Source organism: Punctularia strigosozonata (genome assembly GCF_000264995.1).
Source record: "Punctularia strigosozonata HHB-11173 SS5 unplaced genomic scaffold PUNSTscaffold_1, whole genome shotgun sequence".
Classification (NCBI taxonomy): Eukaryota; Fungi; Basidiomycota; class Agaricomycetes; order Corticiales; family Punctulariaceae; genus Punctularia; species Punctularia strigosozonata.
Genome location: NW_006767433.1, coordinates 3,217,730 through 3,239,806, shown reverse-complemented (window position 1 = coordinate 3,239,806; position 22,077 = coordinate 3,217,730). Strand labels below are relative to the sequence as shown.

The 22,077-nt window shown below is 52.6% G+C and overlaps 8 protein-coding genes across 8 annotated transcripts; 3 read left to right on the top strand and 5 right to left on the bottom strand.

The window, feature by feature from the left end:
- Positions 1-1,286: 1,286 nt before the first annotated feature.
- PUNSTDRAFT_140588 (glycoside hydrolase) lies at positions 1,287-4,348 on the top strand. The gene is made up of 18 exons (XM_007379114.1): positions 1,287-1,434; positions 1,496-1,769; positions 1,827-1,946; positions 2,003-2,094; positions 2,149-2,335; positions 2,393-2,490; positions 2,544-2,602; positions 2,656-2,730; positions 2,788-2,806; positions 2,863-2,907; positions 2,940-3,055; positions 3,106-3,184; positions 3,237-3,361; positions 3,425-3,568; positions 3,622-3,811; positions 3,864-3,924; positions 3,981-4,000; positions 4,051-4,348. Exons 1-18 carry the CDS (start codon positions 1,372-1,374, stop codon positions 4,099-4,101), a joined length of 1,818 nt encoding a protein of 605 aa, XP_007379176.1. The 5' UTR covers positions 1,287-1,371; the 3' UTR covers positions 4,102-4,348.
- A 196-nt stretch (positions 4,349-4,544) lies between these two features.
- On the bottom strand, positions 4,545-5,766 carry PUNSTDRAFT_95970 (kinase-like protein; the record flags this gene model as incomplete). The annotated part of the gene is made up of 4 exons (XM_007379113.1): positions 4,545-4,740; positions 4,797-4,857; positions 4,906-5,362; positions 5,416-5,766. The coding sequence occupies 4 exons, from the start codon at positions 5,764-5,766 to the stop codon at positions 4,545-4,547; spliced, it is 1,065 nt and encodes a 354-aa protein (XP_007379175.1).
- A 1,968-nt stretch (positions 5,767-7,734) lies between these two features.
- Positions 7,735-9,429, bottom strand: PUNSTDRAFT_129888 (Dor1-domain-containing protein; the record flags this gene model as incomplete). Its single annotated transcript, XM_007379112.1, has 1 exon — positions 7,735-9,429. The coding sequence occupies one exon, from the start codon at positions 9,427-9,429 to the stop codon at positions 7,735-7,737; it is 1,695 nt and encodes a 564-aa protein (XP_007379174.1).
- A 548-nt stretch (positions 9,430-9,977) lies between these two features.
- Positions 9,978-10,856, top strand: PUNSTDRAFT_56227 (ThiJ/PfpI family protein; the record flags this gene model as incomplete). Its single annotated transcript, XM_007379111.1, has 3 exons — positions 9,978-10,130; positions 10,189-10,477; positions 10,525-10,856. The coding sequence occupies 3 exons, from the start codon at positions 9,978-9,980 to the stop codon at positions 10,854-10,856; spliced, it is 774 nt and encodes a 257-aa protein (XP_007379173.1).
- Positions 10,857-11,320: 464 nt separating this feature from the next.
- On the bottom strand, positions 11,321-12,509 carry PUNSTDRAFT_123874 (proteasome subunit alpha type 5). Its single transcript, XM_007379110.1, has 7 exons — positions 12,423-12,509; positions 12,326-12,370; positions 12,242-12,267; positions 11,828-12,192; positions 11,673-11,775; positions 11,523-11,618; positions 11,321-11,466 (listed from the first exon to the last, which is right to left on the bottom strand). The coding sequence occupies exons 1-7, from the start codon at positions 12,445-12,447 to the stop codon at positions 11,398-11,400; spliced, it is 729 nt and encodes a 242-aa protein (XP_007379172.1). The 5' UTR covers positions 12,448-12,509; the 3' UTR covers positions 11,321-11,397.
- A 93-nt stretch (positions 12,510-12,602) lies between these two features.
- Positions 12,603-14,409, top strand: PUNSTDRAFT_123873 (uncharacterized protein). Its single transcript, XM_007379109.1, has 2 exons — positions 12,603-12,849; positions 12,900-14,409. Exons 1-2 carry the CDS (start codon positions 12,668-12,670, stop codon positions 14,290-14,292), a joined length of 1,575 nt encoding a protein of 524 aa, XP_007379171.1. The 5' UTR covers positions 12,603-12,667; the 3' UTR covers positions 14,293-14,409.
- A 165-nt stretch (positions 14,410-14,574) lies between these two features.
- On the bottom strand, positions 14,575-18,890 carry PUNSTDRAFT_110371 (ARM repeat-containing protein; the record flags this gene model as incomplete). The annotated part of the gene is made up of 20 exons (XM_007379108.1): positions 14,575-14,691; positions 14,751-14,918; positions 14,982-15,118; positions 15,175-15,204; positions 15,259-15,520; positions 15,573-15,839; positions 15,894-16,177; positions 16,229-16,449; positions 16,499-16,661; positions 16,721-16,875; positions 16,928-17,034; positions 17,087-17,185; positions 17,235-17,543; positions 17,604-17,831; positions 17,889-18,110; positions 18,165-18,236; positions 18,287-18,369; positions 18,433-18,498; positions 18,558-18,650; positions 18,875-18,890. 20 exons carry the CDS (start codon positions 18,888-18,890, stop codon positions 14,575-14,577), a joined length of 3,099 nt encoding a protein of 1,032 aa, XP_007379170.1.
- Positions 18,822-21,673, bottom strand: PUNSTDRAFT_140581 (cytochrome P450). Its single transcript, XM_007379107.1, has 15 exons — positions 21,531-21,673; positions 21,017-21,477; positions 20,841-20,937; positions 20,527-20,786; positions 20,386-20,472; positions 20,169-20,331; positions 19,993-20,115; positions 19,823-19,925; positions 19,681-19,767; positions 19,590-19,624; positions 19,494-19,540; positions 19,322-19,444; positions 19,244-19,262; positions 19,166-19,176; positions 18,822-19,110 (listed from the first exon to the last, which is right to left on the bottom strand). The coding sequence occupies exons 2-15, from the start codon at positions 21,172-21,174 to the stop codon at positions 18,936-18,938; spliced, it is 1,488 nt and encodes a 495-aa protein (XP_007379169.1). The 5' UTR covers positions 21,175-21,477; positions 21,531-21,673; the 3' UTR covers positions 18,822-18,935.
- Positions 21,674-22,077: the final 404 nt, after the last annotated feature.

The following is a 22,077-nucleotide window of genomic DNA, read 5'->3' as shown; positions in this document are numbered from 1 at the left end:
CCGTGTTCTACGCAAAGCACGGATCCACACCTTGCTCGATTGGCGTTGCAGTACCAGACGAGACCTGGAATCCGTCTCTGGCTTCTGTGTCACGTAGATGCCGTCCCCAGGGAGAATGACTGTCGGTCAAGATTACACGAGTCCTCGTCGCTCTCCTACGGCGAGAAACCATTGAGAATCGGGGCTCCCGGCAGGCCAGAGATCGACTATCCTCGTCATCTTCGTGCACTGGCCGCTTTTGCCTGCAGAGGTTGGGTTCCCGCATCATCAATATCGCACGTGGTGAGAGCGTTTCTATTGCCCTCATCGCATTCTCACGGTTTGATTTGAACGCAACAACAGCAATTACTGCTCATCCCTTTCTTCGACATCCAAGAGAGTCACGGTCCTGCTCATACAGAAAGCTGCATTGTGCTCCTTCCCCTCTCCCACTCAGTGCGGCGCAAAGTAGCCAAGGGTGCGCCTCGTGCTGAATCGCGGATGACGCTCTCCATTTGCTTCCGAAACACAAGCTGACATTGGATCTGTGTGGCCACCCTGATCGCAAGAGCGCGTTTCTCCCATACTTCCTTCGCCCCGTCGATGACGATGAAACATCTTGGCCGGCGTCGGCGGCGGCGTGGCGATGATGCTCAGCTCCGCATTCCATTGCTCAGAATTGAAAGCTCGGCGACGCGGTTCCATACGCCGCATCTTGCGAATGGAGCGTTGCTGTCGTCCGCGAATATTCTTCTAGCAGAGTTGCATGTAGAGGATTGCTCCCCTACACTCGGTGCATGCCGTGGACAATGTCGTTGTTGTTGCGCTGACGCACAAGTCTCGGTCAGTTTTGAGCTACGCAATGATGCATATGGATACGTTTCGAGATGGTGGCGACGGGAGTCCTAGTCGTATTGTTGTTCCGGGTACGACTCTGAATTTGTGTAGTGCATGTCGATGTTGATCAGAGAATCGCCATCTTAGAAAATCTACTAGCTCCTCGACTGGTTACTGTTGCGATGGCGTGGTCCAGTGTATGTATATATATGAATTGCAAACACAGCTGAACGTGCATGCCCTCGCCGACTAATCAGGGTACCCGCGTTTCTTCCTCAGTAAATGACTGCCTTAAAGTTATATGCGACTTTCAAGCTCTTTCAAGTAGCAGTGTTTGCATAGCCACTGATGGCTTCACCTCTGTACACCGCTGGCAGCCGAGGCGGCCGACTGGGGGGTGTAACTTCCAATTAAACAGATTTGTTTGTAACGCCACGTATCCGAACGACTCGCCTTACTCCACTACTGAGCTCGCTGGAAATTACCATCAGACTCTGTTCAGACAACGCCTGGTGAAGCATTGCGCTCAGGAGCCCCCCGACTTCACCGTACACCATGTCCAAGGACTCTGCGGGTCTTCGAAAACGTAAGGGTCAAGCGAAGGAGAAACGTCAGGGGGTGAGCATATACTCACCATCGCATGCAAATACAAAGACACGAGGTTAATCCTAGCTGCAAGTCCGAAGGCGACGAGCTTCCCGGTGTTGAACCTACCACCAGTGCCACTTTGAATGCTTTGATTTACTTCCTCGTGTTCTGCGCCGTCGGCGGCGTCATTTACATCGCAAGTCCCGAACTCATCAAAGGCCTGGTTCTTGAGTTCCTTGGTATCGAAGCAGAGGCGGAAGCGGACTACTACTCAGGAGCGTCGCTTGTACCGAACTGGTGGGTGGCAGATGTGGAGAAACGAGATGCGGTCGTGAACGCATTCAAATGGGCATGGCATGCTTATGGTAAGAGAACTGTAGCCAGTTCGTTCTAGGGAGCACACCCTGACGAAATTCGTTGAGAACGAGATGCTATGGGAGATGATGAATATCACCCCATCTCCGGGAAGGGCACAAACCTGACATCTGCTGGAGGTATAGGTTACACAGTAGTAGATTCCATCGACACCATGCTATTGATGGGTGAGGCCGTGGTACCGGTTGTGTATCGTTTCCTTCTGAACTTCTCCCTTCGACAGGCGAACCGCTGGCGGAAGAGTACAAGCGCGCGCGTAGCTGGGTTGCGGACAAGTTACAGTTTGATTGTGACGCGAACTTCAACACGTTCGAGGTGCCGTTTCACCTTTTAGCTGTATAATCGTTTGTTGATGATTCTGGCATTTAGACCACAATTCGCGTGCTTGGAGGTCTCCTTACAGCTTACCATTTGTCCGGCGAGGATACGATGTACATACGAAAGGCTGTTGACCTCGCTGACCGCATTCTTCCCGCGTTCGAGACGCCTGCAGGCCTGCCGATGAGCCTGATCAACCTCGCGCAACGGAGAGGGTCGTTAGATAAGGATAACTACAGTCAGTGCTGACATGCGTCCATGCTGGGTTAGCTACTGATAGACCTCTCCCGGACAGACCTCATTAGCACTGCAGAGGCAGCCACCCTACAGCTTGAGTTCAAGGACCTTGCAGAGTTGACTGGCAATGAAGTTTATTGGGAGAAAGTCGAGAATGTGCGTTCTAAGACTAGGCTGTAGGCCCGCCAGCTTATGCTACGTTGTTCTAGGTTATGCGAGTCATCAAGAAGGCCCGAATGCCTGCTGGCTTGGCCTCGATATTTCTGAGGTACGAGTTCTGCCCAGGATATGCGCTTTCATGATGTTGACTATTCCGGGTAGCCCGAACGATGGTCAGTTCGTGCAATCTGCTATTCGCCTTGGTTCAAGGGGCGACTCGTACTACGAGTACCTGCTGTAAGTGGGCTACACCCTTCGCCGGCATACGGTCGCGCTAAAGTAAGCAATATACAGTAAGCAATGGCTACAAACTGTGAGCTCGTTGCTGCTCTTCAGTTCGTGTTCTGTGTATTCAATATCACCTTACAGAATCAGACTGAAGACGTTTATCGCGAGGCAGGTCCCCAACTAGGTGTACGGAAGCAGTGTGGCTAAGGCAACCCTAGATGTATGACGATGCGATGAACGCCATTCATAATCACCTTATCCAAAAGTCGATCACTGGAAACTTCATATACACGGCCGAGCTCATTCCAGAGCGATCCGGACCGGGCGGTGAAGTGTTGGTGCACGTACTAGCCCAGATCGTCCTGATTATTCACATACGCGTAGTTCGTGGCGCTTAACGCCGAAACAGGACCATTTGGCCTGCTTCATCGGCGGTAGTCTCATGCTAGGCGCTGTCACCTCTGTATGTTGCAGTTCTGATTTCCGTGGTCGCCTTCTTATCCTTCGCTTTTCAGGGCGCTCTCATCAGCCCAGTATCTATCCCGCCCAAGATGAGCGAACTCACAGACCAAGGCAAACGCGACTGGAAGTCGGGCGTTGAGCTTGTGCGTACTTGCTGGAATACACATGACACGGCTACGTAAGCAATTTCTGCATCCACATACAGCATGGCGACGCTACTTACATCGTTACATCGCTACAGAGGTCTTGCCCCGGAGATCGTTCACTTCCGTATCAAGAGCGATGGCATGGATCAGATGATGGGCTCTACTGCGCCACATGACTGGTATATCAAAGGAGCTCGCCGAGGTGAATTCCCACCTTACGACGCTCGCTACATGCTCAGGTAAAAGTGTACCTGCGTTTCTTCTCGATGGCTGACATGCTTACCCCCGTAAGGCCCGAGACGGTGGAGTCTCTCTTTCTGGCCTATCGCCTTACCGGTGATGCGAGATACCGGGAGTGGGGCTGGTCAATTTTTAGGAGCATCGAAAAGCATTGCAAGGTCGAGACAGGGGGATACGCGACTGTCGTGAACGTCGACGAAGTGCCAGTGAGACTCGAAGACAAAATGGAGACGTTCCTCATGGTATGATGCATCTTCACGACCTTGGGCCAAATTTTGAGCCGCGCAATCACAGAGCGAAACACTCAAGTACCTATATCTACTATTTGCGGACGAGGAAATCCTCCCGTTGTCACGTTAGTATTTACGCGTCGTAAGATATGCCATATTCTAACCTCTTATTCCGCGTTAGAATACGTCCTGAACACCGAGGTATGCCTTGGACCGTCACAGCATCGACCTTCTCTGACGCTTGAGCGCAGGCTCATCCATTGCCAATATTTACTCCCAATATTCATACGGGTTTCTCATAAACTCGAGCGAGGCTGTAAAATATATATCGCACTGTTTGCTAATCGGTGGTGTCGGTCCTTTGCGCTTTCTTTCGGTTACAAGTCCATGAGGCAACAGCAAAATTGCAATCGTCGGACATGCATCTGAGACTAGAGCACTGCAGTTCTAGCAGCAGCGGGGAGCTCAACCCATCCGCGCCTTCTTTCGGGACCCTCCGTGATGTCCACTAGGAGCACCACCGCTAGCGAAGCTTGGTGCACTTCCTGTGCCTTGCTTACCGGAGTGCTGCTGATGGTATTGTGCGAGTTGCACTTGGTGTGATGCTTGCGCGTGCGATAGCCCAGGACCAGGCATCATAGTTGAAGGAGCATCATCCTGCGTGATCCGCCTATGGGGCGGTATCTGGTGCGAGGGCACACCCTGGAATGCACTGTACAAGTGGAGGACATCCGGTCAAGCATTCTTAAGGATCGCTGGTTGACAGGAAAAGCACGTACTTCAGAGTTGGAAGCGGCTCTTCTCTGAACCACTCATGGTAAATAGCATCTTCCGCCGTGAGACGTGTATCTGGGCTGTATGCAAACAGCTGTCTGAGGAAATCCTGAGCCTTGGGAGAGCGAAGGCGATTGGAACACCAAGTGCTAAATCCGTTGGGATAGCTGAGATGCATCATGAGTGCGGATCGGAACCATCAACACGATGGAGATTGACTGACTACTCAAGACGCTTCATGTTATGGTATTCCGGCATCTCTTTGACACTCGGCCATTCTCGTTCTACCTAAGTTGAGCTTTCATCATAGCGTCCTCATAGACGGGACTCACCGTCTATTGTGCCCAAAACTTCGAAGATTTTCAGTAGTTGATCACGCTGGAAAGGTACATTCTTCTTCGAGTCCAGCTTGGCTTCATCTCCCTTGAAGATGGGTCTCAAGCTCGCCAACTCGGCCATGACACAGCCAGTTGCCCACATGTCTACCGCCTTGTTGTAGTGTTTGGCGCCCATCAAGAGTTCGGGGGCACGATACCAGATTGTTACGACGACTTTGTCGCCAGCTGAGAGGTGCTGGAGAGGTTGGTAGATTAGACGCGCCAAACCTAGGTCGCCGATCTTCACCACTCCACCAGCGGTGATAAGTATATTGGCTGGCTTCAGGTCACGATGGAGAATATGGCAAGAGTGGAGATAGACAAGGCCATTCAGTAGCTGCCATATCAGCGATTTCAAGACAGAGGGAGGGACCGCTTGTCGGAGGGTTTGTGAATGATGGTGAATCACTTGCTATATGAACGAGTCAGCACTGAACACAGAGACGACCTAGGGTATAGCATTACCAGAAAATCGTGTTCCGCATATTCAAAGACCATGTATATGGACTTGTCCTCCAAGATGACCTCCTTGAGGGCAACAATATTCTCATGGGATATCTCCCGATTGAGCGCAATTTCGCGAATGGCGCTCTGGCTAATCCCGGTGTAGGTCGGTACTTCACCCTCCTTGTCAGGTTTGAATTTCTTGATAGCATGTACACGGCCATCGTCGCTCTTTGCCTGGGCCTTGTATACGCGTCCATATGTTCCCGATGAAATGAAACCGAGGATGTTATACTTAGACGCGACAGTCTGGTGCTGAGCGTCGCGCTTCGTACGGTAGCCACGCATACCATCCGTCCAGTCGTCAAGCATACTACCCATGAACGAATACTAGCTTCTGTTGCAGATAGGCTAAAAGAGTTTAGCGGCGTGACCTAAGGAGGTGATCAAGTAATTGCCTGCGGCGGATGTTTATACAGTAGTACATATGTCATGGGCATTGGCACGTCATCTTGCGAACCCCTTCAACGCCGTTGGCGTGGACCTGGTACATCACCAACTCGGTCACGAATACAAACCAAGCACAAACGCTTGAGCTTACTTGTTGGAGCCATTCGTTTTTCCCGCAACCCTCCCCGAATGCGAGAACGACATATATTACTCGGACATATTGGGCCACCATCCAATACTTGGCAACGCGCTTTTGGAATTGGGACCCGCCATTCGTATGGCTTGTTACAGAAGAGGAAGATCTAGCATGCAGGGTGGATGGTGGGGATCGTTTCCGTGTCATCCCCGGGGCCGGGGACACAGAATTGAGCTTCGTCAAGGATGTCTGTCACCCACCTTGGTTGCAAGCACATACTAGCTGGGAAACGCCGATATGAATTCTACCCGAACAACACTGATATACACCGGCCGTACACTGTGCGTCCAATGATTTTTTTGGTGATAGGTCCGCTGAACGGCTACGTCTGACATGGAACAAGCGGCAAGAATAACACCTCTGCGCGCATAGCATAGCAGAGAATAGAGTCAGAGTGAGACGCCAGCACGAGTCGTCCATCACTTGCTTCACCCCACTGGGATGCCAAGCCCGGAACAGAACATTCGCCGGGTGGATCTGGATACTTGCGGTTGTAAGTGGGGTCAATATACCTGTACCAAGAATATGCTCACCCATGGTGGCCCCGTCATGAACATTTCTTTGCGAGGATGACCTTCTTCTCAAGCTTAAGCATTGCCATCGTGAGGTCCGAATCAAGACCTTGGTAGGGACGATTCAATCGATACGTCTCCCCGCCCGCCTCGAGTTTGAGGATCCTTGCCACCCACTTCCAACTGCTATACTCCTTCCGATATTCCAACTTGGCGAATATGTTCGGTTCACCGCCCATCATCGCACTACTCCGTCTAGGAAGCCCTACGAGTTTTTCAACACGAGAGATGTCGAACAAGTGGTGCGACAGCCTGCAGGAACGGTCGTCGCAGTGACCTGCCGTGGCATATGCCGCACAGAGGGTTCTATCTTGACCAATCTACATCGAAACATTGTTGTTTGCGACTGCATGCAATCACGACCGACACTCACTGATGCCGCTGCGGGGCTTAAGAGGCTGTCAAGGGCGACGTCCGCTAGTTCCAGTTGTTTGATCGCGAAGTTTAAGTCGAAGTTGGTGGTGGTGAACACAATGTCGTGCTTCACGGCGCCTGCTGTGCGGCTTCGCCTAACGCTTATTCTCCACCCATCCCCCCAACGTTCATCATAGGTGCGAAAATCCCCCAGATACTCGATGTTGAGGGTATCCTCTGGATTCCGCGTATTCTCTTGGCCAAGAAGACGCTCTAGGCGACGAATGTCGACGAGCGTGTGCTGGTAGGGACATTGTGACCCGTGTGTGCAGATACTGTGCTGGTGTTTTTCGCAGCGGGTGCGAACGGAGAAACTGTCGTAAGAGTTGGCCATAGTCTTCAGCGTGAACGGCGAGGGGAAGGCGTCGACTTGAGAGTAAGATGTTCGGACGACATTCCAACATCGTCCAAGTCTGGTTGCAATGGGCCCATACCCGCATTTGGGAATGCAGAGGATATAAGTTGAGATCGTTGAATGCTCGCGGTCGTGGCTTTCCATAGGAACAGTCCGGATCGTCGACGGCGTGGCCACATGCTTTCCACATGTATTTGCAGGCGGTAGAGCTTACACGAAGCTTGCAGTGGTACGCCTGGCAACGAGCATTGCGAGCCCTTCAACAAGCGGTATAGCTCGTACATCTCCGTGGTCGTAGCCTATGATAAGCTAGCTCATGGACCGAGAACGCGAACCTACGTAGCGTGATGCCATTACTGATCATCATTTTCATCGTCCCCTTCTTCCTCGTCCTCGTCCTCATCTCCAAGCCACATTTCCCACTTTTGCGTTGTCTCCGCAAGCCCTCCGCTCATCTTCAGTGGTTTCGTAGCATCGAACACGCCCTTCACGAGCGCTCTCCGCGTCCACGGAACGAGCACCCTCGCATATGCCTGTCCGGCGGCCCTTACGATCTTACTGTCCTGCTCGTCCCATGCCGACCCTTTGAGCCAAGACAGGAAGACCAGGCTTACGCTGTTAAGGGCATCATCCAGGCTTTGTGAAGAGAAAAGCAGAAGTTGCACGGGTGCGAGGAGGCGAAGGCCGTTTAGGGCAGTCAGAATGCTGTTGGTGAACAGAGCAAGGGGCGGGAAAGATGCGAGGATTTGTGGCACCACGTGCGTCGGACTGCTCTTGATGGCTTCAACGTCCGGCTCGGGAGGCTGTCCAGCCATCGAGGGCGTGATAAGCCACTTGGCGTCTTTCGCCTGTCTGAAACGACTGCTCAGCGCTTCCGCAGCATCGTCCAGTTCCTCCTTGAAACCGTTTCGCACGGCGTCGACGAAGATGGGAGCTATCAGAAGACCGAAGTCCATGCCTATGCGGGCGAACGCTCCAGCGCAATATGTCATTTGAGTGAGAAGCGCCGAGAGCGCAGCGGGATCTTTGGCGCGTATAGCAGAAACGTGCTGGCGCAGCTTTGCAAGTAGATGGTTGAGGAGCCGCGTCGAAGTCGCGGAGAGAAGTGCTTGGAGCGTGAGCGTCGTCTCCAGATCGCTGGCAGGGGCCAACGAAGGGGTGTGAGCCTTTGCCGAACTGGGCGAGTGTGGGGCGGTCGACAGGACGGAATGGGAGGACGATGGAGAAAGAAAGATGGTCGTGTACTGTGTGACGAGGTCGTGCACGCCTTCGCGCCACGTATCCACGTACTTCTTCATGTATCGGGAATGACCGTCCGCATCCTCCGTCAGCTCAATGGCATGCAAAGATGACTCCAGCACGCCAGTGCGACCGTTCAGAAAAGCTTGCGCCAATTCCTCCTCTTCCAGTACTTTCATCCGCCTGAGAAACCCAACGCTTTTGAACAACTGCGGCAAACGTCCGCGACCCGGTGCACTCAGCGATTCTAGAAGCTGGGCGAGGAGAGATCTTTGCGCGGCGTTAACCTCCGCATGAATGTCTTGTACGAGCGGCACGTCCGGAAACTTACGCGCAAGGGAGTCTGTATAAGATGAGATGTCGAGCGCATCGCCGAGCGCCCCTGCGCGAGCCGAAGCTTCGAATAGTCGAGGTAGATCTAACAGAGCACCGAGCCTTTCTGAATGTGCTTTTACTAGCAAAGCTTGCTGGCGCTGTTTGAGAAGAGGTGCTGTTTGGGCAGAGAAGGACTGCGCGGACGACTGGAGGGTTGGGAGCGCGGTAAGGAGGGACCCGAGCGAGGACTGGAGCGAGGTGAGTGTGCTTGAAAGGGACGTGGATGCGCTGTGTAGGGAAAGAAACGTCGGGTATTGTGTGTGACACAAGGTTGTGAGCGCGTTCGTCAGCTGTGCCGAGGTTGAGGACAGTGAGGCTGGTTCCGCTAGGAGGTCTGGGAGGGGAAGGTCGGTGAGAGAGGCCAGGTAGGAGATGTCCGAGCTGGACGGGTGGGTAGTACCCAACACATCTGTGAGCGTGTCCAACGGATCCATTCTACGGTGTTCTATCCCAGTCCATTAGAAGAGGCCGCGACGTCGAATAGCGGATGCAATCGGTACAGAACGACTCTGTGTCGTGCGCACGATGGGTTCGTTGGGTGGCGGTGATGGCGCCGTTCCTCTCTTGCTCGACGACACAACATTGACACAGATTATCTGTTGATTTCTTTCACCATACATGTAATCACGTATATTCTGGTCGAAGCGGTGTGTTGGCTCATAGAGCGGACGGCAACCGTGTAGACCAGGGTGTCCCGGCTCGCAACTACTACCTATCTACCTACAGCTAAGTTAACTTACCTACCTAGAACGCCACGACTGCGACCGTGCTGCGATGACCATATGCGTACACGTTTCTTCAACGCTGTGGTCGTCTCGCGCGCATGTTATCGTATACTCATGTCGGCGGCCTGTTGGTAGCCCATCCCCGTCATGGACAGGACGTTTCTGACGTCACCTCCAAGTTTACTCGAACGCGTTTCTACGTCTATATCAGTGGCGAGACCTCCTATCTTCCGCGAACAGATCGTCAACGGCACGCGATGACCTACAAAGTGCTCATCGTACTCTCTGACGCACACGCGTTCCCCGTCAAGAAGAAAGACGGGACTGTCGTTGAGGAAGAGACGGGTTTCTTCCTTCACGAGCTTGCTGCACCGCTCACCAAGCTCCTCGATTACGGTATACAAGTCACTGTATGTCTTCCTTGCCTACCACGAGGTCATCGACGTCGTGGACCGACTCGCTATGCAGTTTGCTTCTCCCGAGGGACGTCAACCGCAGCCAGATCCGCTCTCTGTCTCACCTCTTGCCTTCCTTGGAGCTTGGTGGGTTCGAAATCGCGAAAATGAACTCATTAAGAAGATGGAGCTGGAAAACAACCTCCTACACCCGCGTCCTTTCAAGACAATCACGGCCGATGAATTGGAATCATTTGATGGCGTATTCATTCCGGGCGGACATGCGCCGCTGAGCGATCTCGGCCAGGATCCAGAACTCGGCCGTATCCTTCTTCACTTCCACGACCGGGGCAAGCCCACAGGTACAGATCTTCCATCGAATTGACGGTGAGCTGAGATCTGCTTATAGCGGTGATCTGTCATGGACCGTATGCCCTGCTATCAACCAAGCACGCGCCGGGATCAACCGGCTTTGCATACACCGACTACAATATCACATCTTGGTCCAACACGGAGGAGAAGCTCGTCGAATACATAAAGGGAGGCGAGATTCCAAAGGTAGAAACTGCCCTCGACCAAGCTGGCGCAAATATGATCGAGGATGCTGGCACAAAGTTCGGCAAGATCACCGTCGACCGAGAGCTGGTCAGTGGCGCGAACCCAATGGCCGCTAACGTGCTTGGCGACAAATTCATTGAAATGATCAAGCTGCATAGCGGGCTGGAGAGAAGCGTGGCCTAGCAGAAAGGTGAAGGCGATTACATTGGTGCTCTGTACGATATCCGTCGACGACTCGGGTAATAAAACTACCGGCCAGGACACACCGTCTTTGCTTCATAGAGTATCGATGGTCAAATAGCAGTGGACTCAACCCGCGTTTCAGAAGACTTCGAACATTACACTCGAAGTCCTTTTACACTCGGCAACCGGTTGTTCCGCTATTGGGACCGCGCCGGAAATATACCTACCTACCTACCTTGCTTGTGCAGCGACATTTGCCTTCGATTATTCCATCGCTGCGGATTGCTGTGCAATATTCCTGCTGCTTCCACGGCACGAATTTCCATGTCGGCAGTGGCTTATCTTACATGGGACCATCGAGCCCTCCGTCACTGCATCCGTCCTGAGAAAGGACACTGCGGGCGTAATGCACATAACGCCCCTAGTTATGAAGGTCGAGATGCTCTTCTTGACAAATGAACCTAGAGAATGGCTGGAACATGGAAAGTCTAGAGACCATGATCGTGTTCCATGCAATGCGATATTATACTACACAGAGTCATCACATCACATCGATGACTTCCTTCAGCTGCTGCTCGTTCAAGATCTGGAAACCCTTGTCGGGTGTCACCTGTAGCGGACAGGTCAGCGTTCAATCGATGTCGAAGGATCGCTGATATTATTGACCTGCGCCAGTTGCACGTTATGATGGTCCAATTTCTCTTCCATGACCTGCTTGAGCACGCGTAGGGTCAAGATTTGCGCTTCCCGTAATGTCATTTGCTGCAAGAACCCCGTCAGGTAGTCGAACGATCCTACGCAATGGTTATCACGTACCCTATGCCATTTGTCTTGGAGTTCGCTCTGAGCAGCCTCGGATCCCGACCCAATCGCCTTGGCATCATACCGAACGAAGGTCCCTGACGGATCCGTGTGGTATCTTCCAGACACTGAGACAGAGAACTAAGGTAAGATGTGATTTGTGTGCTCACAGTTGCGGCCCCAATTCGTCAATTCCCGCAATAAGAAGCGCTACACCAAAGGGTCGACTCATCATCGCATCCTCGTCGTGTATACTCTCTCCAAAGCGGAGAGCAAGGTCGCAGACGGCTTGCGTCACGCTTTCTACCTTGATCTTCTCGTCGTAGGTGAATGCATGGTTTTGGGAGGTGACGCGGGCGTGGTCAATGATGGTGCGAGCGTCGGCGGTGAGACCAGACATGGCGGCGCCTAGATGGGTGTCTATCTCCATAATCTTCTCAATGGATGCGTGCTCGATCAGCGATGACTGGACGCGTTTCTCGACCCCGAGGACCACGCCTTCAGGCGTCTTGATGCCGACCGTTGTTGAACCGAGCTGAAAGATGTTAGGACACAAGGGTAACAGGTGGCCATAACATACAGACCTTGATTGCTTCGATAGCATACTCGACTGCAATGCGACCCAGATGTGTCAGTGAGCTTTGCGGCTGCGCCGGGCATGCACTGACCCTGGAAGAGACGTCCCTCGGGCGAGAAGGTATTCACACCTCGATCTGTGACAAGCCCTTTAGCAACTTCTTGTAGTCCAAGTTGCAGGACATTTACCGTACTCTGAGCGCGTCAAGAACATATCCGGGGATGGTGAGGGAGAAGTAGGATCTGTGATAGCTATACGGCGTACGCGTAAGCCGACAGAGACGCGTCCTGACCTTCTTTGGCAATTCCGATCCCGGACAAGAACCGTCGCGCGGGAGCACGTGGCCCACGCCACCAGACCTGTCCCTCGACCTCCCCAGCCTCCAGAATCCAAGGGTCTTGATTCATCGACTCATAACCGGGGAGACCGAACCATGTCGAGCTCGTTGTCGTCGGTTGTCTCTGATCTTGTCCGTGCGCAAATGGGGTCGTCGGTGCCATCAACGGTCTCGGACGAAGACCTGGACCGGCACGTCGCCGAACTCATCCTCAAGGAGGCGAGGCAGAAGGCCGATCGGTACGCGACGAGTGGAATAGCCGCATACCTGCCTCAGAAGTACGTCTTCCTACTCACGCAACCACTGCAGTATCTGAGGAATACACTAGGGACAGCAACGCTCCGAAGACCAACAAACGCTTTCTCTCTTCCATCATTCGTAGCACGGACGATCACAACCGAACCATATTGCGCGCGCAGGCAGAGGCTGCAGAGGAGCTGCGACTTCAGCGGGAAGAGGAAGAGCGGCACGAACGCAGAAAGAGGGCAGAGGAAGCGGTGGAGGCCGAGAGGATGCGTTTACGGAGGCTCATGGGGAGATCGCGCCGCAGAGAACACGATCACGACCGCAACGGTAAAGGGAAACGTAGAGAGCGGAGCTGGGAACGGAGGAATGATCGCGAACGGGAGGAGACGGACGAAGACTACGATAGGGAGCACAGGAAGAGGAGAGCAAGAGATGATGGCGATCATGGACGTCGCAGGGAGAAAGAACCCGAGTCAAAGAAAGGGTACTCGCGCTCCGGCGAGAAGGGGAGTCGGAGGGAAAGTCAACGGGAACGCGGTTACCACCATGAAGACGATCGCCTGAGACGAGGATCACGCACGCACAGTCAGGACGAGAGGCCTCGTGCGTCACGCTCCCGCTCTCGAGACCGAGACAGCCCTTCAAAATATAGCCGGAAACGACGAAATCACGACGAGGAGTCGCATAGTCGTCGGCATCGTTCTCGGTCACTTTCTTCACAATATCAGCACGATGAACCTTCATCGCGGTCTTCTCCTCCTGCTCCATCTAAGCATTCGCCCTCTCCTGAGCGTTTGCCCTCTCCTGCTGAGGTTCAACCAGTGCAATATCAGAGGGCTATTCGTGGACGTCTCAAGCATAGCAAAACGGAAGCCATGTCTTCGTCAGCCGCTCCGAGGTTGGAGTCGCCTCCCGATGCCGTCTGCACACCACCTTCCAAGGCAAGATCACCATCTTCGCATACCCTCCTATCTCAGTCCCGGTCTCCATCGCGTTCACTCTCTCCCGGACCTTCTCTACCTACCAAGTCGAAGCTTGCCAAGTCCGGCGCTTCCCCGCGACCTCCGTCATCTCCTCCTCCTGTTCCTCCTCCACTTCCCTCGAAGATGGATCGATATTTCGAAGCAGGTTATGATCCGCGCCTCGATACTGCTCCTCTACTGTCCTCGACATCCAAAGACGGTAGCTTGGACATCCCAAAAACTGGGATTATACCAGACGAAAGTTTCGCGGGTTGGGACGCGATGCTGGAACTGCTCAAGCAGCGGAGACAAGACAAGGACGAAAAGAAGAGGATGGAGAGGCTGGGAGGGACGAAAGAGAGAGGGAAAGACAAGAAGGGAAAGAAGAAGATCGGCGCTGAGTGGGGCAAAGCAGGACTGCTTGCGGATGAAAGTGAACCGAATGTGATGAACATGGTTTATAAGAAGAAGGGGGCGGTTAGGGAGTGGGATTTGGGCAAGGAGGGCTTGTAATGGATCCATTCGCCGACGCTTCATTTAACTGATGTGTGTTTTATATCGTCATGGAGATGTCGGTAGGAAGTGCTCGGATTTTTAGACCATCATCTGATTTGTTTACAGCCTCACCACTGTACCATCGTTCTGAGTTGTGACCCTCGAATTGCCATATGTCGTACACCAGGAATAGTAATCGACACGGATCATCATGTTGCTAGTCAAGAAGTCCCGTACATTCTGTGTCTCTCGAAGTATCCAATTCGTCAGTCATGACATGAATATCTAAGTACCCAATATTCATGTCAATACTCTCTGAACAACTGACATCTCTTCTGCGTTCAGCTGTCCCACAACGTTCTGGAAATCGTTCGTGTTCCGAGAAGCACATTCCTTGATGAACGACACCAGGTGCGCCTGGACAGAGCGATGAGCGGTTCATTTCATGAATCACGATATTGACCTAGATAACATGCCTGCATATCCATCTGCGAAATAGGGTCATTTCGGAGATCCTCATCCTCCGGTCCGTCCAGGATATCGTCATTGTCGAAAGCTAGCCCCCGGGGCCCAAGCATCTCCGAAAGCATAGCGTATTCTTCTCGCTTGAACCCGTGATGCGACTCTTCTTCCCATCCCTCGTCCTTGCAATGGGGATGTGATCAACAACTCGTATATGAAAAGCAGGGTGTTCTTGTGTCACTTACGCCATCTTCCGAGTCAACCTCCTCAATATTGTCGGTTCCGGCATTGAGGGTTGCAGACTCGCCGCCGGAAAGAAGGTCGCGCACAATGATCTTGAAGGCCTTGACCGGGAAGTGGATAGAAGTGAATTCGGTAGGCACTAGGCAATGATGTTCTGAGCAGCCGTGGAGATTATCACAATGCGAAACCACATACTGGACTTTGTCCTTGAACGTGTCATGATCACTGTTCGTGGCGGATAATCAGTACGATACCCACAATAGGTCCAGAGTCGAGTACCATTCTTTGTCTCCGGTTTCACAATGATATCGCCCTTCACGACGATGTTCCGCAGACTCGGACGTTCGGATACATATAAGGAGCAAAGGGCCAGATTGCTGACCCTCGTTTGCCAGAAGCCTTGGAATGTTTCCGCATTTTCGCACCAGGTCTGGATCAAGACGTCAAGGCCTGAACGACCGTCAATGGAGGTGTTCTCGAGCATGTCCAACACCGTGTCGCGTTGGTTGTGGATGAGGAAGGCGAAAGGTATTATCAAGCTCTGCATCGCCGAGTTAGTGATGAAACACTTCCCCGAAATTACCAAGATGCACCTGCGTGAACGAAGCGGTCTTCGCTGTCTGCATACGTTGAAGCATTGCCTGCAAAAGCTCAGGTAGTGCAGGTAAAACTGATTCACCCGCGTTCCTTAAGAGATGAATGATCAATTCTCCGATGAAAAGCCCGCCCGACTCGTCTTCATTCTGAAGGAGCCTTGCAATTATCGCGAAGGTATGCTCCAGGCCCGAATGACCGTCGTTGAAAGCCAGAAGCTGCGAGCAATCCTTACGAACAACGAGAGTCAAGCATTGACATCCATTCTAGTAAAGCGTGGATGAGTCTCGATCTGTGATAGCATGTTGTACTGGATTGACCTGCAGGACGTCCCTATCGTCCGAGCTTTTCAATGCGCCGAAGAGAGTTGGCGCTATGGCAGCAAAGAAACCGTCTCCGAGTTTCCCTGGGGATGCTCCCTCAATTAAGCTCGTGATCATCTCGATTCCAGACTCGGGGATCCACAATTCGTCTGGTTTGGCAGCGGATACAGCATTGGACAGGGCCGGCAGGGCTTCTTTGACAACGACCTCGTACACCCCGGGCACGACCGAGGATGCAAGTGACTCTAGTACGTCAGAGAGCACCGATGTAAACATAGGATCTTGGGAGAGGCTGTCAGGATACGGTGAAAAGACCATCGCGTGGACAATACCTTTGTTGTGTTGACTCCATACTTGTAGTAGGGCCTTGACAAGCGAAGACGCCAACTCGACTGTCAGCCAACTGGCCTTTTCTATCTGCATGACCACAGAAAGCGTATCCAGCACTAGCGCAAGGGTATCCTCGGAGGTCACTAGCATGAATGGACCGATGTCCTGCGCCATTCTTGGCGCGAAAGGCAGGAGCACAGCATCGTCCACATTTTGGCAGAAGCTAGCGAGAGGTCAAGAGCGATGCTTGTGCAGCAACCCGGACAACTCACTTCTGGATTGCTTTGATGGCAGAAACTTTGATGGGTACACCAGCAACGTTGGCCTCTACTACTTGTATCGCCGCATCGAGATACTGGCCAGCCAGTTCCTTCGGTAGAAGGGTACCGTATTGGCTTGCAAAGACGAAACCACGGCCTTGCAGAAATGGAAAATCTGGTCGGAGGCGGACTCAATACTGTGCACTCAACAGGCCCAGACATGGGTGTCCGCACCATGCAGAGTCAACACCGATGGAATTACGTTCGTGAGCAAAGACGCAATATCTATTGGCTTCGTTCGACCTGCAAGTTCTTCGTCTTCGAGACATTCGATTACTGTCTCTGACTGCGAACCAACGGCAGCAAGGGCCGCCTCGAGTGGTCTCCACCTGAAGTCGATGCTCGTGGATGCCTGGCGGGGAGAAAACATGACGAACTAACCATTCAGAGCTGTTCATTTCGCGCGCCCGTTGGGACTCGGATGCCGTGCGCTGTATGCTGCTGGCGAAGGAAGAGCTAGTGGCTACGGGAGAGCGTTCTAGGATCGACTGCATCGATCGTCAGAGCGGTGACATGAGCTATACGGACGTAGCTACTCACAGATAATAGATCAAACCCGGCTACGCGTATGCTATATGCTGATGTTTCGTCATCTTCTTCGGCTACGAACGCATTCGCATTATTTGCCCAGTTCTCTTCCTGTACCCCCGGTTTAGCTGGTGTACGAGCTAATCACAGCAGATCTTACATCGTCTTTTGTCATCTGCACCCAACGGAATACCGTATCGACAAGAGCCTGAGTGTTGCTTTGATCAAACCATTCCTTTGCTTTGCCGCTCCTCGCGATGCTTGCGGAGAAGTCGATGATAGGGCATATCAGGTGGGGAAGCTCGATGGGTTCATCTTCGGATGACAAAGGAACGCTCGCATCGTCAGATAGATAGAAAGCAACAAAGGTTGGGTACAACGCTTGCAGATGGCCAAGAGCGCTGTTGAGGTATTCCGAAAGATACGGGCGAAGAGAGCGAGGGAAAGACGTATGAATTGTATCAAGCGCCTAGATGCAGAAGTTGAGAATGCCCAGGTCAAAAATCGCTAGGGACAGGACAGTATTTACCCTGAAAATTTGTATCCGTATCGCAAGTCCGTCCCAGTTGGTCTCGCTCACTATATCTTGGCGGGGATCCGACGCCAGGAGAACCTTGAATGCCTCCAACCAGATCGGGAGGACGGAAGCAGTGGCTTCCTGAGTTGCCTGCGGATGCTGTTCTTTGACCATGTAGAGGGCGCTCACGCACTCTCTAAAAACCGCTACCGCGCGGGCCCGAGTTAACGCGCTATGTCGCTGATGCAAACGGACATGAAATGCCACGACAGAATCACACGAAGGCATGAGACTCACTTCTGCTGCACCGAGTATGGCGAGGAGGGCAGGAAGCAACTGGCGAAGCACAGGAAGAATCTGCTCTTCTGAAAGATCGGTTCGAATGAATTCCGTGAACACTTGCATGGCACCATGAATGGAGTCCGCGGAACCAGAAGAGAGCAAGTTGATCAGGTTGGACAGAAGATCGGAATATTCATCCGGCCAATCGCAGTTTGCGATTGAAGACAGAGTATGAGCCTAGATGTACATCAAATGTTGGCTAAGAATCTGAAAACAATGGGATGTGCGCACGCATGATGTCCGTATCTTGCGGACAGGATCTGATAGGCCTTGGAACACTGCAGCGCGGATCTGCGCCTTCACCTGCACCCATTTAGAGTGCGACCAGAGCGACAAGTCAATAGGTAGAATACCTCTACCGGCGGCGCAGAACCGCGGAACGTGGTGAAGTACGGCGACCACCTTTCCCTGACGTACTTGCGGAGGACGATGCTAGCTGAGTGCTAGTCGAGCAACGCAGTCATCAAGACACGTCCAAGTGGCGCTGGACATGGTCTACTCATCTGACGAAGCGCAGGCTCGATATCCTGCGAGAGTGTAATCTGAGAAAGTGCCAGTCCGGCCTCTAATGACGCGTCGATGGGTGAGATGGTGGTCGGTCTACATTCGGGGAACTGGACACGCCTGAACTGGCCATGTACTCAGCTAGCTTGAGCTCTGCGGATATTCGGGTGTTTCCATCTGGACTTAGCGTCGCGGCCAGCAGTTGGGTCACTTCTACGAGCGACATTGCGGTGAAAAAAAAGAGAAAGCTTAAGTTAAGGAAACAACGCTCGCGGCGAGTCGCTGAAACGCGCTCGCGTATCACGTGAGTCCAAGATCTCTTCATGTTAACGCGCCACTCCCACGCTTGAACAATATCATCAACGATACGCAATGCTCGCCGTTGGAGAGAGGTATGTACAGGCCCGTACAACGGCAATGGTATGATAGCCGCAAGCTTGACAGACTAGTCATGTCGCTGTTCATCGAATGTCGCCTCGGAAACTCGTACACGGTCCGTTACATGTCAGTGATCAGTGATTTCAACTCCTGGATCCGATTCTCAAACACGACCTTGAACGGAGACGGATGCATGATTGTGCCTCCCCTAAAATCCATGGTATTGATAGGATTGGCAGGATCTTCCTTTATGTGGAATGACCATAGGAGCATGGCCGTATTGATGAACACGGATCTGCGATCATCAGCGATCAGTATGTGTTCACGACGCACAGCGCGAGACTTATTACCTGTTGGCAACCTAGGAAAAAAGAAACAGCACAGACGTTCAATATTCATTAAGGGGTCTTCACGCGGGCGAAGCTTACATGTTGACCGGGGCAAACGCTTAAGTTTGACGAGCGGTTCGTCAATGAAAGCGGTGCAAGTAGAGGGAATGAACACACCGCCTTCCAAAACCGAACATGAAAGTCTTTTTGTCTTTCAATATCTTACCCTCCTCGTCCAGCCATCTTCCCGGGTCGAATCTGTCAGGGCTGTGCCAGACATCAGGATCATGCGCAATGGACCTAACAGTGTCTGATTAGTGCCCCCCTCAGACGATTAGACGCTACATACCAATGACTTCCAAGGATTGTGGAGTCGGCTGGTATGAGGAAATCTCGCTGGGAAATCGTTAGATTCACGTGGCAGGAGAGATAGCAGGGAACGAACCCATCTTATGTCCGACCGAACACGATGAGCAAACCCTGCATCGAAGGCGATCTCAATTACATGGCCAGTTCGCTACTGCTAAAGGACTCGCCGATGATACTCGTGGGCCTCCAACGGTATACTTCCAGCATGAAGGCCGTGACCTGCGGGAGCGCGTCTTCGTCTTCAAAATTTGGCGCTTTCGTAGAAAGTGACCATCAGCGGTTGCATATACCAGCGAAGTGTGATCACACCTCTTTCCCGACCAAGCACGCGGTCCAGCTCGTCTTGTACCCTAGCTTGGGCCTGCGGATGCACAGCTGCAGCCTGGATGACCCATCCGAGAACGGATGCTGTCTATAGCACGCGAGAGTCAAACTCGACCAAGCTTGGCATAGACACACGAGTCATGCAATGAACTCACTGTATCGCTGCCGGCGCCGAAGAGGCTGCCAGCAAGATACGCCATCTCGTCGTCCGAGATGTCCAATTTGGCTTGCTCGGTCAGAAGAAATTTCGCGAAGGACTCCTCGGCACGACCATGTGCCTATGCGGATTCATAATCTGGCGGTGTCCGTTGAGCAAAAATTCAAAACCCACCATCGCTTCCCTGACAGCATCGATTTTACCTCGGAACAAGCCCAACTCGTCCTTGTGCCAAGCCTTCTGCTCGTCCAAGATACCGGGAACGTGCCGGAGAAATGGGATTCTGTCCACTAACAGAGAGCCGGGGGCAAAGATGCGCCCCATTCGTGCGACGATCCTGCGTCGACGTGTGGTTTACGGCATGCGCAATAAAGAAGAGAAGCGGACTGACGCAATGATATGCTGAACCTCTGGGTCTGATACATACGTAGGCGTGGTCTTCCCATAGGCAATTCTGAGGATCACGGATGCCGCATATCTTTGTAGCGTATGCGTCAGTGGATTGAACACGAGTTGTAGGGCACTCAAATACCGTCTAACATGGACTTGATGAGCATCCGGGTTGTCGAGAATGTCAAGAATTAGGTTCCTGGAATTCTCCTCTTGGATGTGACCATATGTTGTTGCGACCTTGTGCCGTAAACGATCATGCATGGCGCGTCGGAGCTTTCTGGTTTGGTCATTCCAACTCATGTTGATAACACGCAGTCCTCCTGAGGCGGTTATAACCGGGATGTTCTCGGGCCTGTCTAGAGTTACGGCACCGTCTTTCTCGAGAATGTCGACAGCAGCCTATTAAACATGATCTCAGCACAGAATTGTGAATCGACATGACGTTACATAGACCTGATGGCGACCGATGACGACCACTCTCCGAGTCCCTTGACGATACGAAAAGACGGGGCCGTACTGTTGTGTCCACTCCTCGTTGATTCTCCAGGCACTAGAGTCAATGCAGAATACACGAAGAGTACAACACTAAGCCCCCTAAGTTGCGAAGGCAAGTAAAACGATATACGTACTCCTCGAGAGGAACAGTCGTACCAAACAGCCAATGACCAGGTGGTCCAGGAGGCAACGGAGGTGATCGCAAACGGATCCGCCTCGAGATGAAGACGACAATACCAACAGTGAAGGCGAACGAAACCCAAACACTGGTGTTGGAGAACGATGCCTGCATAGCAGATTCTCAGTTCAGCTTGAATGATGAACGCAGAGGGACGCCCTGCTGGTATATATACACTCGTGCCCGCTGGCCTGTTGCGTCTATGTCCGGAACAACCCCAGATTGACCGAGAAGGTCCGTAGCGCAGTCAAGGTGCCTCTGTTCAGTTGCGGAGACGCTTCCTCATGTGAACCTCTCAGGTCCAGAGAAGCAAAGGTTCACGAATCCCAGACATAGCACCTATCTCCGTGAACAGATGCCGGGCCCTTTGTACGGTCATGAGTTAACCATGAGAGAGTATCCAATGGTCTCGGAGAACTTGGAAACTTGAGGCGCGGCATCCGGATAGCATATAGATATGCCTTACGTACTGGTGCGTGTCCCAGCGGGGACAGTCGAATTCTAGCTGTAAATCTTCCAGATGGGTCGGAGCTGAAGCGCTATCCCACGATCGGTTGCAAGTGAGGAGGATGAGCGGGGTACTCCGGTGATTTGCAGAAGCACCTGGGTTCACGAGTGGGGGTGATTGAACGGCACAAAGATGGATCTGACACTCGCGATTGAACACGCCCGTTCACATCTAGGCCCTTTGCATTTAATTTGATCTCGTGTGTACCGCAAAGGCTCAAAGGTATAAGAGTTGACAATTCGGGAACCGCGGGAAGAAGGAAGGGCGGGACAACGATGACGGTAGCTTGATACGTGTATTGCACAAGACGTCAATGGGCGACCAGGAGTGACGGATTCGTTCGGTCCGGTCCAGGTCGGGAGCGCGTGCTATACGCATAAGCCATAGGCTGCGAATAAGGCGTGTCTAAACGGGGGTGAGCGATGGTCACACTGCACGTCGACTGTCGTCAATGTACTCACATAAGGCAGCCCGGTACCTCGACGGATCGAACGCGACCCCAGTTTCAG

Coding starts and splice junctions, on each gene's coding strand:
- PUNSTDRAFT_140588 (XM_007379114.1), top strand. CDS start 1,372: ATGTCCAAGGACTCTGCGGGTCTTCGAAAACGTAAGGGTCAAGCGAAG. Junction 1,770..1,826: donor ATGGGCATGGCATGCTTATG/GTAAGAGAACTG, acceptor AAATTCGTTGAG/AACGAGATGCTATGGGAGAT. Junction 2,095..2,148: donor CGAACTTCAACACGTTCGAG/GTGCCGTTTCAC, acceptor TCTGGCATTTAG/ACCACAATTCGCGTGCTTGG.
- PUNSTDRAFT_123874 (XM_007379110.1), bottom strand. CDS start 12,447: ATGTTCTTGACGCGCTCAGAGTACG. Junction 11,619..11,672: donor TCCAAGACAAATGGCATAGG/GTACGTGATAAC, acceptor GGGTTCTTGCAG/CAAATGACATTACGGGAAGC. Junction 11,467..11,522: donor ATAACGTGCAACTGGCGCAG/GTCAATAATATC, acceptor TGTCCGCTACAG/GTGACACCCGACAAGGGTTT.
- PUNSTDRAFT_123873 (XM_007379109.1), top strand. CDS start 12,668: ATGTCGAGCTCGTTGTCGTCGGTTGTCTCTGATCTTGTCCGTGCGCAA. Junction 12,850..12,899: donor GCCGCATACCTGCCTCAGAA/GTACGTCTTCCT, acceptor GGAATACACTAG/GGACAGCAACGCTCCGAAGA.
- PUNSTDRAFT_140581 (XM_007379107.1), bottom strand. CDS start 21,174: ATGCAGGCATCGTTCTCCAACACCAGTGTTTGGGTTTCGTTCGCCTTC. Junction 20,473..20,526: donor CATCAAGTCCATGTTAGACG/GTATTTGAGTGC, acceptor TACGCTACAAAG/ATATGCGGCATCCGTGATCC. Junction 20,116..20,168: donor ATGCTGTCAGGGAAGCGATG/GTGGGTTTTGAA, acceptor GAATCCGCATAG/GCACATGGTCGTGCCGAGGA.